At 38.2% G+C, this 15,717-nt stretch overlaps 1 protein-coding gene across 2 annotated transcripts; it reads right to left on the bottom strand.

The window, feature by feature from the left end:
* Positions 1 to 5,100: 5,100 nt before the first annotated feature.
* Positions 5,101 to 12,004, bottom strand: LOC119914440 (eosinophil peroxidase-like). 2 transcript variants are annotated; one of them, XM_038733743.1, is made up of 13 exons: positions 11,918 to 12,004; positions 11,758 to 11,823; positions 11,530 to 11,614; positions 11,176 to 11,351; positions 10,646 to 10,778; positions 10,057 to 10,183; positions 9,753 to 9,959; positions 9,305 to 9,668; positions 8,096 to 8,256; positions 7,725 to 7,983; positions 7,471 to 7,641; positions 7,136 to 7,373; positions 5,101 to 6,357 (listed from the first exon to the last, which is right to left on the bottom strand). In XM_038733743.1, exons 2-13 carry the CDS (start codon positions 11,819 to 11,821, stop codon positions 6,159 to 6,161), a joined length of 2,184 nt encoding a protein of 727 aa, XP_038589671.1. In that variant the 5' UTR covers positions 11,822 to 11,823; positions 11,918 to 12,004; the 3' UTR covers positions 5,101 to 6,158. The 2 variants fall into 2 exon arrangements, with proteins under 2 accessions (XP_038589671.1, XP_038589670.1); XM_038733742.1 differs by having other exon boundaries at positions 11,530 to 11,617; positions 11,918 to 11,993.
* Positions 12,005 to 15,717: the final 3,713 nt, after the last annotated feature.

Genomic DNA, 15,717 nt, shown 5'->3' with positions numbered 1-15,717 from the left:
ACTGTACGCCTCCAGGACTCTGAAGCGAGCAGGAAAGACTGTAGTTGACAACTCCCACCCTGGACACAAACTGTTTCAGACTCTCCCCTCTGGCAGGAGCTGCGGCCCATCAGGACCAAAACCTCTCGCCACAAAAACAGCTTATTCCCATCTGCAGCTAGCCTCATTAACGAGACCCAGGTCCCCCACTGACACTCCCCCCTTGCAAATAATACAAATGTCTCTGCACATGTAAATATTATTTCATATCATATCATGCACAAACCTGGCATATTGCACATATTTGTTGTTAATTATTAATCTTTGTTGTTGTATATTTTTATATTGTCAATTTATATATTTATGTACACAATATCCTCTTCAGTTGCAATATGTCTGCACGACACAAATCCAGAATAATGCACATGTAAATATCTGCAACGTTGTTCTTTCTCTGCAAAGCATTGTCTATTCCATATTTATATATTTCTACATTTATTTATGACAACTGTATGTTTGTCTACGTGTAGCACCTTATCACCAAAGCAAATCCCTCGTATGTGTAAAACACTACTTCGCAATAAAGCTCTTTCTGATTCTGATTCTGATAATATTTCCCTCTGTGATGAAGTGGAGGAGAAGTAAAAATAAGCAGGAAAAAATACCTTATCTACAGTATTTGAGTAACAACAACAGTTATTTTTTATATTTCACATGCCAGATTTCTGGCTGTGCTGGTTTGCACCTCTCTCTGGTTTTAAGTGGGTGGGGCTAAATTGCAAAAACAATTTTTGGAAAAATTTTGAAACCTGTATTGTTGACATCAGTGTGCACTTGTTAGCAGCCTTCTTCCTCCCTGCCTTTATTGGGTCCATTGCTTCATTTCTTGGCATGTTACTGCCGCCTGTAGATCGGTGGAGTAGTGTGAAACATTTGACAGGAATGTACAGTATATCGTGTCATCCGCTTGCTTGTGCGACATGTGCGCCCTTATGTGCGAGAAAAAACAAAGCAGGGCCCCACTCATAAAAACATTGCTCAATAATGCTAGTAGTGGTCAAAAACTCCATATGGCATCTTCCCTTTATTGCTGCATATTTTGAATATTTAATTTTATAGAGAATTACTTCAGATGAAACCAGTTTTTCAGAGATGAAGAATCACGGAAGACTAAAAATACGTTTTAGTCTGAAAATAGGTTCTATTTAATGGTAGAGTACGTGGATTGAATCATGCTGTAAATTACAGTTACAGTTGTATTGTTCTTGGATAACGGAGTGCACACATCATCTCACAGTTACGTGAGGTTACATTTTAAGCTTGTGTAAGCTCTGAGGGCTCCTGAAAATGTATCCTCCCTACAGACTTGTTTGAGTTGTTCAAGAGTTAAAGATAAGTGGGACATGTGCCAGTGGCTCACTAATCCAGAAGATGCATTTATGAAATCGAGACACATAAATCACCTCCTGAGTATTAAAAAGTGAAGACGTGAATAAAAGAACTTTTGACTCACAAAATCTTTCCACCCTGAATCACAGCAACATCACCAATGAATTCGGCTGCTCTCTTATAAACGTTTCCTGTTATGTCTTCAGAGATGCCCTCTAGCAGTTTTAATTTAATTCTATTGTGTAGGATTTGATTCCAGTATAAAACGGCTGTGGATGTACTTTTTTTGTGGTAGTGATTTTTTTGTGATTGTGATTTCTGCTTTGAGGATGACTAACATGCAGTTTTGTGACTGCATATCACCATTTCCTCCAGAGAGTGAAAAATATGTGCACTGGTTTGCCTCCTTTCTCTGCTCTAGAACGCCAGACAGACAGACAGAACCAGCTGTACTGGGTCGCTAATGTTTTTTGCTTGTAATTCATTGGACTTTCCCCATGCAGACTCCTTTTTCTCTCCAGTGAGGGCAGCACAGTGTTCCCTCACACAGCTCAGAGACACATCTGCAAGGAATTAGCCAAGTTCTTTTGTCCACGTTGCTGGAATTCACCCCCATTCCTGACTTTTTGGGCACTGGATTGAGCCGAAAGAATTTGAATAAATCCACATCTGAGTTGCAGAATAAGGAGGGAAAATAGTGACAAGGCCTCCTGCATAAGACCTGACATTGAGTAAAGTGAGGAAAAATATCTCCATCCTTTCATGATGCTAAATTTACTGTAAACCCAACACCGATTATTCAGTGCCATCACTGAGTAAACATCTGGCAGACATTTGCCACATCACTTGAGACGTGAAGCCTACATTTAAGCATTTACAGCAGCCAGTGTCTGGATTTAGGGCAGATAGATATTTTATTAAATGTGCTTTTATGAGCATGTAATCCATCAACGCTATGACATAAAACTGACATCTCTGCAACTTTCATGGCTTTGTTTTTCTTAAACAAGTCTTTAAAAAATGCTAAAAATGCAGGTCTCACTTTGAAAATAAGTGTTATTTACCCAGTTCTGATCCCCCATGCATTTAATTATTGATTTTCCTGGCATCATTACGATTACATCACAGTTAAACCAGACCACACACATCTCTCAAGCATCCATGCTGATGTCCTCTAATCTATTCCCAAGACTCTTCTTTCACATCCCTCTACTTAAACCCCACAAGTTCTATCCCATAACATTGTTGCTTGTGTTAAGTAGATTTGTAGGCTACTCCTTGATTTCCTTTTGTAGTAGATTTTTCCCTCCACCCATTTGCAAAACTCAGCCTATTGAAATAAGATCAGTTTCAGATCAGCACAAAACTCTACAACAAAAACTGACAATTCAAATAGTTTCTCCTCTTTCATAAATACTTTGTGTACCAAGAGTAATGGAAACCAAGTCAGGGCTTGCACCACACACACACACACACACACACACACACACACACACACACACACACAGTCTGGTGGACTACGTGGCACTCTGCACATGCACTATAGACTCTGCAACCAGGAGGCGGAGCATTTTATCAAGAAACACAGCCCAGAAAACTTTACATTGTGCGATGATTCATGCAGATGTCTTTTTCTTTTTCACTCCCTGTATCTCATCTCATCCTACAACCACAGACAGGCTGGGAGAAAATCCAGTTACACTTTTTCTCAATTGCTTAAACACTATAAGCAGGCTTTCTCCATTTTTCAAAAAGCAAACCCATTTCTCTAAACTCTACACACAAATCCCTTCATTTCTCATTTCGTACACCATGCGGTAATTGAGAAAACACTGACATTCAATATTGTTCGCTCAAGTCTGTATAGGGTGAGCTCGATTAGCACACAGCTAGGTGGAAACACAAAGAGTCAAAATTACACACCAATCAGAAGCTTCAATAGATAGATAAAAGGACCAGAGTCAGTTCATTCAGTTTAGGAACAATGGATCCATAGAAATCTGAAGGAAGACATAGAGGACACCAGAGAGGAGAATGAGGAAGATGAGGAGTAGGAGGAAGAGCAGTAAGGAGAGGAGTAAGAGGTGAAGGAAGTGGGAGTAAGATGAGGAGTAAGAGGAGGGCGGAGGAGGAGTAGAGAGGAGGAGTTGGAGGAGAAGGTGGAGGAGGTAGAGGGAGGAGTAGGGAGGAGGATGAAGGAAATGGAGGAGTAGTAGGGAGAGGAGGAGGACGTGGAGAACAAGAATCTCTGGCCTTTCCCAGACCAAAGATGGGACGCTGGGGCAAAATAATTTGTTGTTTGGTGTGTTGTACTGTACAGCACACTAAGGAAGAAAACATGTGTGCAAATGTTTACATTTGTTTTTTCTTTTGTTGTGTTCATCATGTGAAAAGGTTTTTGAGGGGGAGAACCACAAGCAACATTACTAATAACCAGTTTTTGTATTGTTTCAAATTTATCTCACCAATGTTTAAGACTGTGTTCTAGTGTGTGTTTTTTTGAGGGCTTGTGTGTCATATCAGAGGACAAAGTTTGGTTTTACAGCCAGATTGAATGGGTTTGACCTGAAAATAGGATGTTTGGGGAATTGGGTGAGAAGTTGTGGATTTGTGTTTAGAGTTTCGATAAAAAGAGGCATAATTTCAAAAAACGTGTTTGAGCAATCGAGAAAAACTGTAATCCAGTGATAAAGAGATTTATTTGCGCTTCTTTTACTTCATGATGTATTAATCATTTTCAGCAGCGATTTGTATGCCTATCTATTTTAAGCTTCTAAGACAATAACAGAATAAACTGTGGTGGTAACTAAAAGCACAAATCACACTACAAGTCAAGTGTTGTTTGGTGGACGTGATTTTCAGTCAAACTTAGGTCTGCAGTAACTTCTTTCTTCGGACACTTGGCAGCAGTGAAAAAAAGCTGTGAACACACTGACAAATTTAAATTTAAATTTAAAATTTAAACATGGATCTACAGCTAGCAGCTGGTTAGCTTAGCTTAGCATAAAGACTGGAAGCAGGGGGAAACAACTAGCCTGGCTCTGTTAGAAGGTTAAAAATCCTCCTGCCAGAACCTAATTAACATGTTGCATCTCCTAAATATTTCTTGGATAGGTCTAACATCATCCAGGAGTCTCAGGGCCAAGAAATAGTCCAGCACAAAACACCTGCTCACAGGTTGCGAGTGAATTGGCTGTTTGCTGTAGCTTCATATTTAACAGACAGAGATGTTTTATCAATCATCTGTTCTAACTCTATTTCCTAAAATGTTGAGCATTTGTTTTTAAGACATAAGCTCAGTGGTTAACACTATCATCACTTAAATATCCGCCTTGAACCTTCCTGTACAAAATCTGCAAGTTTCTTCACAATGTTCGCCTCTGTTTTCTCTGGACGTTCCAGTGTACTTTTGCAGTGTGCAGCCCAGATGGGCTGGAGATTATTTAATAAGTTAACCATAGGTGTAAATGTTTGTGTGTTAGTTTGTCTATCCTTCCCCCATATTCAGTTCATGGTGAGTGGGTTTCACTCTCCAGTGAACCTTAACTTGGATTAAATGTTGAAGATGTGTAAGTTTCTTACCCAGCAAGGAAAACATTTATATTTTGCCAAATTGTCTCTTGATATAGTTTGAGTGTTCTGTTGATATAGAGTACGGTTGTGTGGTGGCTAAGAATTAATTACAGAGATAGAAATAGGACAACTCCGACTTGTCAGAATTAACTATAAAACTACATGAATTATACATTTATTTTGTTTAATAAAGAACAGTGGCTCCATCTACAGGAACATTAAGGTTATTTTTACTGAAGTCAGTTAAATCCAAGCTAACAGGTCTGTTTTGTTAGGTTTAATGTTACTGCTTGAAAGAAAACAATATGTGAAGATGTAATTCATTAAAAACATAGAGAAGTAGCAACAAACATAGGTTGTAGTTTAGATAATTATGTAGCCTACACTGTGTAGATAACTCCAGGCTCATGTACTGTCATGAGTAATTTAACTTGATCATCATCCCTGCATCACCAAATGCTTAAAAAAAAATTCAAATTTTGAAATATTCCCAAATTTCTGCACTTGAATTTTTTTGCACAAATGGAGCTTATACCGTGATACTATGTTTATTTGTACTGTTGATACTGTCTTCAGACACTAAATAAGCCCAATTTAACAGCATTAATTTAAATGTTGGAAAGTCTTCTCTCTCTTTTTGCGATTCACATAAAAAAGAAAATTTTCAATCTTTAGGTTATTTAGTGAATGCAGAAATATAACAGATTTGAAAGTTACAGTAAAACAAATCTCACAGACAAAACACAACACACATAATTTTTAAGGCATGCTTCAATCTCATCAGTGCATAAAATATTCACAATAATATTAGTAAATTCTACCATCAAAATTAACCACTTATAAATCTTCTGTCCAATTGACTGAATACTGTATAACAGTCATATTTCATGTTCACTAGGTGGTAAATGTGTTCATTTGTCAGTCAAAATATGATATTCACAGTTGGATGATGAGCCCCAGTCTGGTCAATTGAATAAAAAGAAAAATGTAAAAAAGTTAATTATCAATAATAAGTATTTGATATATATGACCTGATTAATGGAAAGTTATGAAAAGAGATCCAAAAGAACCACTGAGGGCAAGATCAAATAAAACATATGAAGAATGATTAGACAGATTTTTCTGAATGAAAAAAAATTAATGACAACTGGTGCTGAGAGTCTCCCCCGAGGTCAAACGGTTTGGTCCATTGTTTCACCTGACTTGTCTGTGCAGGGTTACTCCTGCCAGGCTGCCAGGTTCAGGCTTCGGATGGTATTGCAGAGGATGAGCGGGTTTCTTTTTGAGACAATGTTGAAAGGGTCCCGGGGGACAGACGTGATATCGGTGTTGTCACAGATGATCCTGGTTAAGGTGGCAGTGGACAGAGCAGCTCTCTGTCTCAGGGTGAAGACACCTGGTTTCTCGTACCACAGCCTGATAATTTCAAACAAGAGGAGCAGGGAAAGAGATCAGCAGGCACCATAATTGCAATGTATTTATTTTTGAGATTGTGTTATCAGTCTGTAGCTGGCATTTTATATAAATTAATAAGATAATTGACTATCAGACCAAAAAAAAAACCTTAACTTTTACAATATAAGATTTGTCAGAAGGGGAAGACAGCAACAAGCTGTGGCTGAACGCAGTAAACCAATGCTAGAAAGAAAGTATCAAAACCCTCTGGCTAGTGTGGACCATAACCCAGCCATGTTGTTTCTAACAATTTGCAGCAGGTTGCCGAGATGACAGAGAATACATCATTTGCTGTCATTCAGAGAGAAATTTAACTAAAGCTAAGTTAAATAATTTAAGATGTATTGCAGACCGTCACAGTTGTAGCTGCTTGCAATCATTTAGATATTTAGCTGAAGTAGTGCAGTGTAATAGTCACTGCAGTAAAGTGATAAAACAAAGACTAATTAACTATGAAAATTCACTTAAGTAAGTAAACTCTCCATGTGAGTCTAAATCTGAATTTTAAAAATGCATTTAAATAAAGAATATAAGTTACCTTTATTACTTTATCTATTCAAAACAAAAACATGTTTTTAATGTAATGTTCATAAGCATTTAAATTGTGAAAATATCTGACTTTTGCATCCCTCAGTGGTGACTGATATGACCGCACCTATTTTCATTACATCTTTCCTTTACATTACAAAATCTGACACCTACATTACTATACACACATAGTATTTACACACATACTGACCTGTCACCCTGGCGGACACTCTGGAACTGTTTTGCGATGAGGCAGGCAAACAGAGGCCCTACACGGCCGCCAGGGACCAACGGCTCTGCCACGCCTCCCAGCCAGATGTCGATGTTGTCGGGGGTACCGTAGAGCTGCAGCAGCCTTTGTGCCAGATCGTTGTTGTTTAGGACCTGAGCAAGCTCTGCCAGGTTCTTGGGCTGAGACAGGCCGCAAAACCCACGCCAGGTGTTGTAACCTACAGGAGAAAACAAGGAAGCATGAGGAAAATTAAGAAAGAGATGAAACATTAGAAGGGATATTTAAAAGAATGAAGATCAGAATGAGGGGTGTACCAGGCAGGCCGTGGTCACGTCCCCTCTGCATGTTGAGAGAGCCCAGGTCCAAAGCCAGTTTCCGCACAAACTGAAACAACCTCTCCCTCAGTGCATCCACCATGACGGGATTTTGAACATTCAGTTTAGCTGGACGGTTGATCACTCCACGGATCAGAGGGTCAATGCCACCTGGAGAGGTAAAATAAAAATTAGGGTGACAGTTTAAGACAGAGTTACTGTGAAGCTCCTACACTTCTCTCTCTACAGCTCACCCTCAAAGACGACTCTCCAGGGGGTTAAGAAGGCTGTGAACAAAGGGACACTGGGGAACTGAGAGTGCTCCTTGTAGTCTGCATCCAGGCGGGGAATGAATGGCTGGATGGTTAAGTGGGCAAAGCGGAAAGCTGCTGTTGCAAAGACGTTAGCGATGCTGGGGTCAACGTTGGGATCGTAACCAGGATAAGGGCCAAGCTGTGCACGTACCACGTCGGCACCCAAAATGTGTGGCAGATAGTCCCTGAACACAAACACCTGAGAGAGACAGGGAGATTTACATTCAGTAAATTCAGACAGTGGAGTATATGGCACTTGCTTTGGAGATGTAAATACAGAATTATGAATGCTGACTCTCAGGTTTAGCTACCTGTGTGTAAGCACCCATGATCTTGCGGGCCTCTTGGTAGAGGGTCTCGCCGTCCCACTGAGGGTTTAGTTTCTTCAGTTGACGAGCCAGGCGGTTATGCTCACGCAGGAACAGTGTGTGAATGGATGTCAGAGCGATGTTTTCGTCCGCACGAGAGTCACCTTAAAGGCAGAAATGTAGACATTAAACAGTTAATCAGAGATGTACCAGGTCACTTCCTAATATAATATTAATGCTATGTAGCTCAGTAATTAGTAAATCATCAAAAAGGGTCCTCCTTTTTTCCCTTTTTAACAAGTCATCAAGATAATTTGTAACACTTTACTATTTACCTCTCTATTTAGCATTTATAAGTGGAATTTAAACATTTAATAAATGGTTGATAACACAGTGTAATGTAGTTGAATAAGGGCATTTCAAGCGTTTATCAATAACAATTATAACTTTTCATACGAAGACCTATTATTATTTGTGTTAAGACCTATTAAGACCTAGAGTTTTTTCTGTTAACAGACCAGCATCCACCAGCAAGTGCGTAACTCTGAAAATGTCCATATAGCTGCTTACAACTAGTGTGTTATCAGAGTTTCAGTGGTTTAAAAATTGAAATTTAACTTAAGACCTTTTAAGTCCATTATAAGTGCAATATAAAAGCTCTGTCACATCCATACAGGCAAGTAAGGATATACACTTGAAGATTTTAGCGATGTCAGACTTAGGGAACATGGTTTGAAACAGCTCACTTAAGTCTTCATTGCTTTAATAGGACAGATGTTTAGCTAGCACTAGCTAGGTGTGCATTAACAAATTCTGACTGGGCTGGAAAGTTTGCATTAATGGTTAATGGTTTCATGTTGGTTTTGTTTTGTAGTTGTTAGAGTTTGATCAATACCTTAGCTTCATAATCCAATCAAAAGACATGCCAAAAAGGTATTGAAGACATATTAAGGCTTAAAATTGAGATTGTTAGATTTTACACTTTTTAAGGACCTATAGGCTATGTAAACCCTGGTTATGAACCATTTATGAAGTGTTCATGTATTGCTTATAAATGATAAATATGGAAAAAATTGTTACAAGGTTATAATGTGTTTCCAGATATTGTAAGGATACAGCAGGTTAGAGGCTAGAGCAAACTCTTATTCCTTATTTACATAGCCTTTATAAAAGATAAATTAATTATTTATAAAGGCTTACAAGATCACTAACCTGCAATGAAACAGGGCACCTCTTTGGCGTTCGAGTCGTTGGTGATTTTACCACGATTGGCACAACTGTTCACATTGAGAGGGTTGAAGGGCAGCAGCTCACGGCCGTTGTCAGTAAACTCTGTATTGACGCGCAGCAGGCCGCTATCAGTATTGAGGTCGCGAAGAAACTGGGCAAGCTTGTCCTCAGAGCCGTACACCTGGCTGAGATCCAAGAAGGCTGTCAGGGAGTTGATATTCTCTCTTACGTTGGGCTTTCCGCCAAAATTGTAGGCCGAGTAGCCTGTTCCACAAGCGGGGGCGGATCTGGACGCAGGGATGCAGCCTTTTGGGTTTGATTTCAAGAAGGGGTCGCCGGGAGGAATCTGTTTGTAAGAAAGAAAGGCTAAAGGTTACAGAGAAAATCTTTAAAAAAAAAAAACATCTCAGTGTTTGGGTTTGACACCAACCGGGATGGGAATGCAGGGATCTGAATTCTCACAGCTCTCGCCACAGTTCAACCCGTTGCTGAAGGAGCGGATGCTGGGAGAGGAGGGCGTGAGGGTAAAGTCGTGGTCATTAAACTGCCCAAAGAAGGTCAACATGAGAGAGTATTCTGTGTCGTTGATCACACCTCTATCCGTTGTGTTTAGGATGTTGTTGGAAACCTGTCGCACCTGAAAGTGGAGGATAATTGTATAGTTTGAATTTGAAATCAGCATTTATGTATAGGCTATTAATCAAAGCGAGGGTCTGGGATTTCAAAGTTCGTACCAGTGGCAGCAAGAAGTTGTTGATTCTTTGGTTTCTGAAGCCTTTCGGTTCAGAGATGCCATCGTCATATTCGGCAGGAAGCCAACGGGTGAATGGGGTGTTGGAGGCACCGAGGCGAGGGTTATTTCTAAAAGCAAACAAGACACGTCCATGTTTGGAAATGGTGCTTGAGAATTTTGAAGTGTAGACTAGGCTACACATCTTATGCTGTGTTAAAGCCTATGATGTTTGTGTTTAGTTCACAAGCTTTTCCTCTCAGTGTAAACACCACTCAATCTCACAGACCCTGTTTCCATCAAGTCAACTAATTATTTTCACCCCACAAATATGTGGAATGCAAGAAGTCAAAATATTTAACAAAATATAATAATGTACGTAATGTGTAATGTAAGTATGATTTTGTGATGATATTATTTGCCTGGCTATTACATTTTTGGAGAAAGGGACTTCAGTTTGAGGTATCTTAAAATGAATTGCATGTAAAAGTATATCTATTTTTCCGTGCCCTAGATGGTGTACAGAAGTCAACAACAACAAAAAAACCCCATTAAATTTGTATTTATAACAATATCTTGAATGTTTCACTTACAGGTTGTTGCAGACGCTGGTGATTGTGCGATACTTGTTAAGGTTTGGTGTGGTGCTGCATTGTGGAGGTCTGAGTCGAGCAGCACATCCAGTTATAGCGGCAAGTGTTTGCAGGTCCACATCAGAGAGCAAATCTGAAAAAATGTGAAAGACACATTTCATGGAGTAAGATCGTTGTGCATGTCTATCAACTTTACTGTTTGTCTAGTTTTAAATTAAGTGCTTCACTATGCCCACATTATGACACAGTAAACCTCAGATTAGGAAAAGTTGTTACAAATACATTGTGTGTAGGCTGTGTAAGGCCTAACCTGTTGTCTTTTTGTTTCTGTCCAGTTTTTATGCTGTTTTGCTTTTAACTTTTAATAGTTATCTTAAGTTGTTATTGTGTTTTTGTGCTGATTTTGTCTTTTTTACTTTATAAAGTGCCTTTGAGTTCTTTTTAAAATGCTATATAAAAAAATATATTACTATAAATATTTTTATAACTATCTATAAGTGCTGTCTCTGATTGGGTGCTGCAGGTCAAACCTGTTGCGTTGAGTGAGCGTTTGTGCACACGATGAACCCTCTCTTGCAGCAGACGGAGCGTTTGTGCCATGTAGTCTGCAGATCTCACAGCTGAGCGTGTGTCACCGCGAGGCTGCTTCAGGAGACGAAGAGCATCATGAGGACTCACCACCTCCTTGCGGACTCGTTTCAGACTCCTGGAAAAGAAGAAGTCACACAGTGGAAGAATAAATTGGTTAGGTTCTGTAACTTCTTCTTGTAATTACCGAGACAGAGTTGCTGTAATGAAATAAAGAAATTGCTTTTCAACAAACATGTGTGCTGAATTAATTTGAAAGATAATCTATTATTTTACGAAATAAAAGATGAACTCACTCTTCTCTGGAGTACTTGTAGGCATCATCCACTATTTTCTTTGCCTCCTGAAAGCAGCTTTGAAGGAGAGGACTGCCGAGATATTCTCCTGCAAAGAAACAACACATTTATTAAATTGTTCACCAAATGGGACAAAATTTATTTTAAACTTAACCAGTGATGTGACACAAATTCAGGCGCAAAAGAAAAAGTCAGAAATGTGTCCACTATGTGAGGGATGTAGCCTACCTGCTGGTTTAGAGTGAGCAGGCACCAGGCAGACACCCAACACAAGAAGGACAGAGAGAAGCATCTCTAAAACACAAACAAAATTTCAGTATAAAAAACAAGTTAATTATATTTGTCGTGAAAAATATAAGCATCCAACAAAAAAAACAGAATTTGTTACCTGTATCTTTGAAGATACCCAGGAAGACTTCAGATGCTCTTGGAGATGTGGAGTTAGCGATGTTGTGTCTAACATCATAACCTTTATATGCTTTATACTCTGAGGCCCCACCCCAAGGGAATGTCCAGGTGACTTTCAGATTAAAGCAGTTCCTTCTTCCTTCTATTTCCGCTAAATGAAATGTTGGATTCTGATGTATTGTTTGTGTGTTATTATTCTATGTTACATGATAAGTAGCACAACAGGCAGCAGATAGAAGTGATAGTGCTTCTAAGAATTTGCAGTTGCCGTCTTATATAACTATTGGAATAAACTATTTTCTCCTCGTTAGAATTAATTAATTAATATCAATGTGTTTAAGCAGCATTTCAATGTAAATTTAGAAATCATTTAGTTGTTGTTTTCTTTTGACATTCTTCTCCAAGCCTGATCTTTGTGTAAATTATACACACTGTCCTTTTTCATGGCATTATCTGACCTAACAGGATCCAGTCTTTCCTCATTGAAGAAATAGCCATGATTTATGTAAGACTTTTTGGGGTTTATTTCTACTTTGCTGAAAGTTGCCAGTGTGGAGTTGGATGAACAGTTTTATTGTGTTTTTGATGATGATGCTGTGATGTTGTGGCTGATGGCTTACAGTGTTACCACACATAAACGGATGAACTTGAGAATGTCTTTGAAAAGAGGAAGGAATTCAAACTTCTTCCTAATGAAGAGGAATCAAAACATTATTGCAAAAATTAAAAAGAAAGACTTATCCATCTTTAACCTTTGATTTAAAGGTAAAATTACATATCACATTTTTGGATCTTTTGGGTTGTTGAGATTAAGAGCTCATATGAGTGCCTTATTATTATTGCCTGATTATTGATTATTAACTTGTGTTAACCACAGAACAACACAGGTACACAATTACTTATGTGTCTGTGTTGTTTTTCTAAGACATAGTTGTACAATGAGGAAAAGGTTAAATGGTTAGCCAGAAATACATATGTCAACCTTGAAACAATGTGTGTGTTTGGGCGTGGAGTAATTGGCAGCTTTATCGACAATGGTATTTTACTGGTTGTTGTGTAAAACAAGGAACAGAGATATGAGAGAAGTCCATTGGCCCATGAAAAGCTGATACAGTGAATGAGATGCTTAAGAGAGTATTACATGTTCTACATCGTCATGTACTATTTAGGATCAAAACACAATAGAAGATTTAAAAAATTGTAAATGTCCATGAAAAAACCATAGCATTACATATCTAACGACAGATAACCGTGAACTTTAGACACTAACACACAGCTCAGTCTACAGGATCCTGTTGGACGTTGGATTTAATTATTCAAAATAGTAGTAAACAAAATCAGTTCTGCAGAAAAGATCCATCTCAAAAACATTAGACATACTTGACAATTAAAAAGGAAATATATACTTTCTCGTTTGATAGACAACGTGTTTGGGTTTGTGTCTCTACAGCGACTGTGAAAATGATTGAGGTTAGCAAATATGACAGTAGAGACGTTTTTCAGTTTCACTATATGAATACATAATACTTGTTTTTGTCTGGCAACTCTTCAACTCTCTCCATGTTTACAAAAGCATTAAGAATTAGCTGTGTCTTTTTGTGCCATTAATTGCATACAGCATTCAACATATTATTTTGTAAGGTCAACAACTGTGTCATTTTAGTTTTGTAAACTTAGAGTTAGAGGAACATGAGGTCACATCTTTTGTTCAGGTAAATTTCCCTTTTTACACAAAAACAAAAATCAGCTAAGAGAACTAAAAGTCTAATCAGGAGACATACTGTATGTACAGCATTCACACTCTAAAATGTATCTCAACTTAAACTTCCCCTAGTCAATCTTCGCCAGTGTGGTCCTGGTTACTCTATGTTCTTTCTGTCATCCTATTAGTGACTAAGCCAAGTTCTGATCTGAAATTAGAGTGTTCTGTACAAAACGTTACTACTCATAGCCACCACCCTATAGTATACTATTCTCAGTGATGGAGCAGATTCTCCAGTCTGCTTATCCACATTTTTTATACCTAAAATGCAACTTTATTTGCTAACCGTCGTAATGAGGTTACCTTTTCACTTCCTCATCTTCTTTCCGAAATATATTCAAACATAACAGACACACAGAAACAGTCAGATTTGATCGCAAATCCGGAGCCAGGAGGAAGCAGCGATGCAAAGAAAAATTCCTGACTTTGACTGAGACAAGGAATTGAATGAGGAACAAAAAAGTTACCATGAAATCCCGCCTATTATTTCCACATGACTATTGTTATGCCAGATACTTAGATCACAGTATATGATAACATTATTATTAGCACCTTTCAGCACCTCTTAAGTCTGTATTTACTTCCTCAAAGCAATTCCAATAGGCACGCTCACCCGAGAACTGCTGCAGTGTTGAAATACTTAAATGATACACACGATTTCCGATAAACTAAGTAAAAATAGTGCAGTCGGTAAAAGTGATACACCCCTCACATTTGTGTAAACATTTTATTAATCTTTTCATGTGTCAACATTGAAGAAATGACACTTTTGTTAAGTGTAAAGTGTATATGGAGGACGGATTCTGACATAAAGGGAAATAAATGTATAAATAAATAAATGCTCAATAAATAATTAAGCATCTGATTAAATGCACAAAAAATACAGTAAAAAAATAAATAAAATATATAAATGTAGTGATTAAACTATACAATGAGACATAAATATATAGAAATATATATCTCTTTTAAATAGCTTTTTTAAAATGGTAAGGTAATTATTACAAATAATAAATACAGAAGCTAATTTAAAGAGATTTGTACAATTTAATTACTGCCTGCATTTATTTTTACTGTATTTTTTGTGCATTTAATCAGATGTTTATTTATTTATTGAGCATTTATTTATTTCTGTATTTGTTTTTAAATCTGTTAGAATCCGTCCTTGATAAGTGTACAGCTTGTTTACAACAGTGTAAATTTGCTGTCCCCTCAAAATAATACATCCCACAGGCATTAATGTCTAAACCGCTGGCAACAAAAGTGAGTACACCCCTAAGTGAAAATATCCAAATTGGACCCAATTAGCCATTTTCCCTCCCCGGTGTCATATGACTCGTTAGTGTAACAAGGTCTGAGGTGTGAATGGAACGCAGGTTTGTTAAATTTAGGCCCCATCCACACTACTGCGTTTTCAAAATAAAACTGAGACCTTTTGCTATGTTTGCACCTCCCATCCAGACTAAAACGATGAAAACGAAGACCTAAAACGGAGAAGTTTGGAAACGCTGCCGACCCCGTTTTGTGTTTCAAAACTCCGGAGGGTGTTTTAGTGAAGATGGGCCAAAACGGAGGACTTTAGAAACGATGAAGCAGCAGCTCACGCTCGGCTCTCTGATTGTGTCTTGCAAAGCAGAAACACGATGCTACTGACCGGGTTTTTGACATCATATTTTTATTAAAATATTATGTACCGTACCAATAACATTTATCTGCCTACACTTGTACTGTGCATATAGCCGTTTCCTTTGCAACGACTCCCAGTCTGTTTTCCGCCGCCAAACTCCCGTGTTACATTCAGTCCCAGTTTGTTCTGGTCTGATGCTTTGTCTGTATTTATTTTTCTAAATAAATGATAGACAACGCTGGAGATCGTATTTGTTTTATTTCTCCGTTTGTAAACTAAAACGGAGTATTGTGGATGGTGCCTTAATCTTATTGCTCTCACACTCCCTCATACTGGTCAATGGAACTTCAACATGGCACCTCGATGTCAAAGAACTCTCTGAGGACCTGAAGAA

This window comes from Micropterus salmoides, unplaced genomic scaffold (genome assembly GCF_014851395.1).
Source record: "Micropterus salmoides isolate LMB-PRFRI ecotype aquatic unplaced genomic scaffold, ASM1485139v1 Ms_hic_scaffold_20, whole genome shotgun sequence".
Classification (NCBI taxonomy): Eukaryota; Metazoa; Chordata; class Actinopteri; order Centrarchiformes; family Centrarchidae; genus Micropterus; species Micropterus salmoides.
Note: the sequence above shows the minus strand (reverse complement) of the source record. Positions and strands in the feature narration are given on the sequence as shown.

Excerpts from the sequence above, each read along its gene's own strand:
- LOC119914440 (XM_038733742.1), bottom strand. The coding sequence starts at position 11,821 with ATGCTTCTCTCTGTCCTTCTTGTGTTGGGTGTCTGCCTGGTGCCTGCT. Across the intron at positions 8,257-9,304 it reads GGTGCCCTGTTTCATTGCAG|GTGACTCTCGTGCGGACGAA; the intron begins GTTAGTGATCTT and ends TCTGCCTTTAAG. Across the intron at positions 7,642-7,724 it reads CTGGAGAGTCGTCTTTGAGG|GTGGCATTGACCCTCTGATC; the intron begins GTGAGCTGTAGA and ends TTACCTCTCCAG.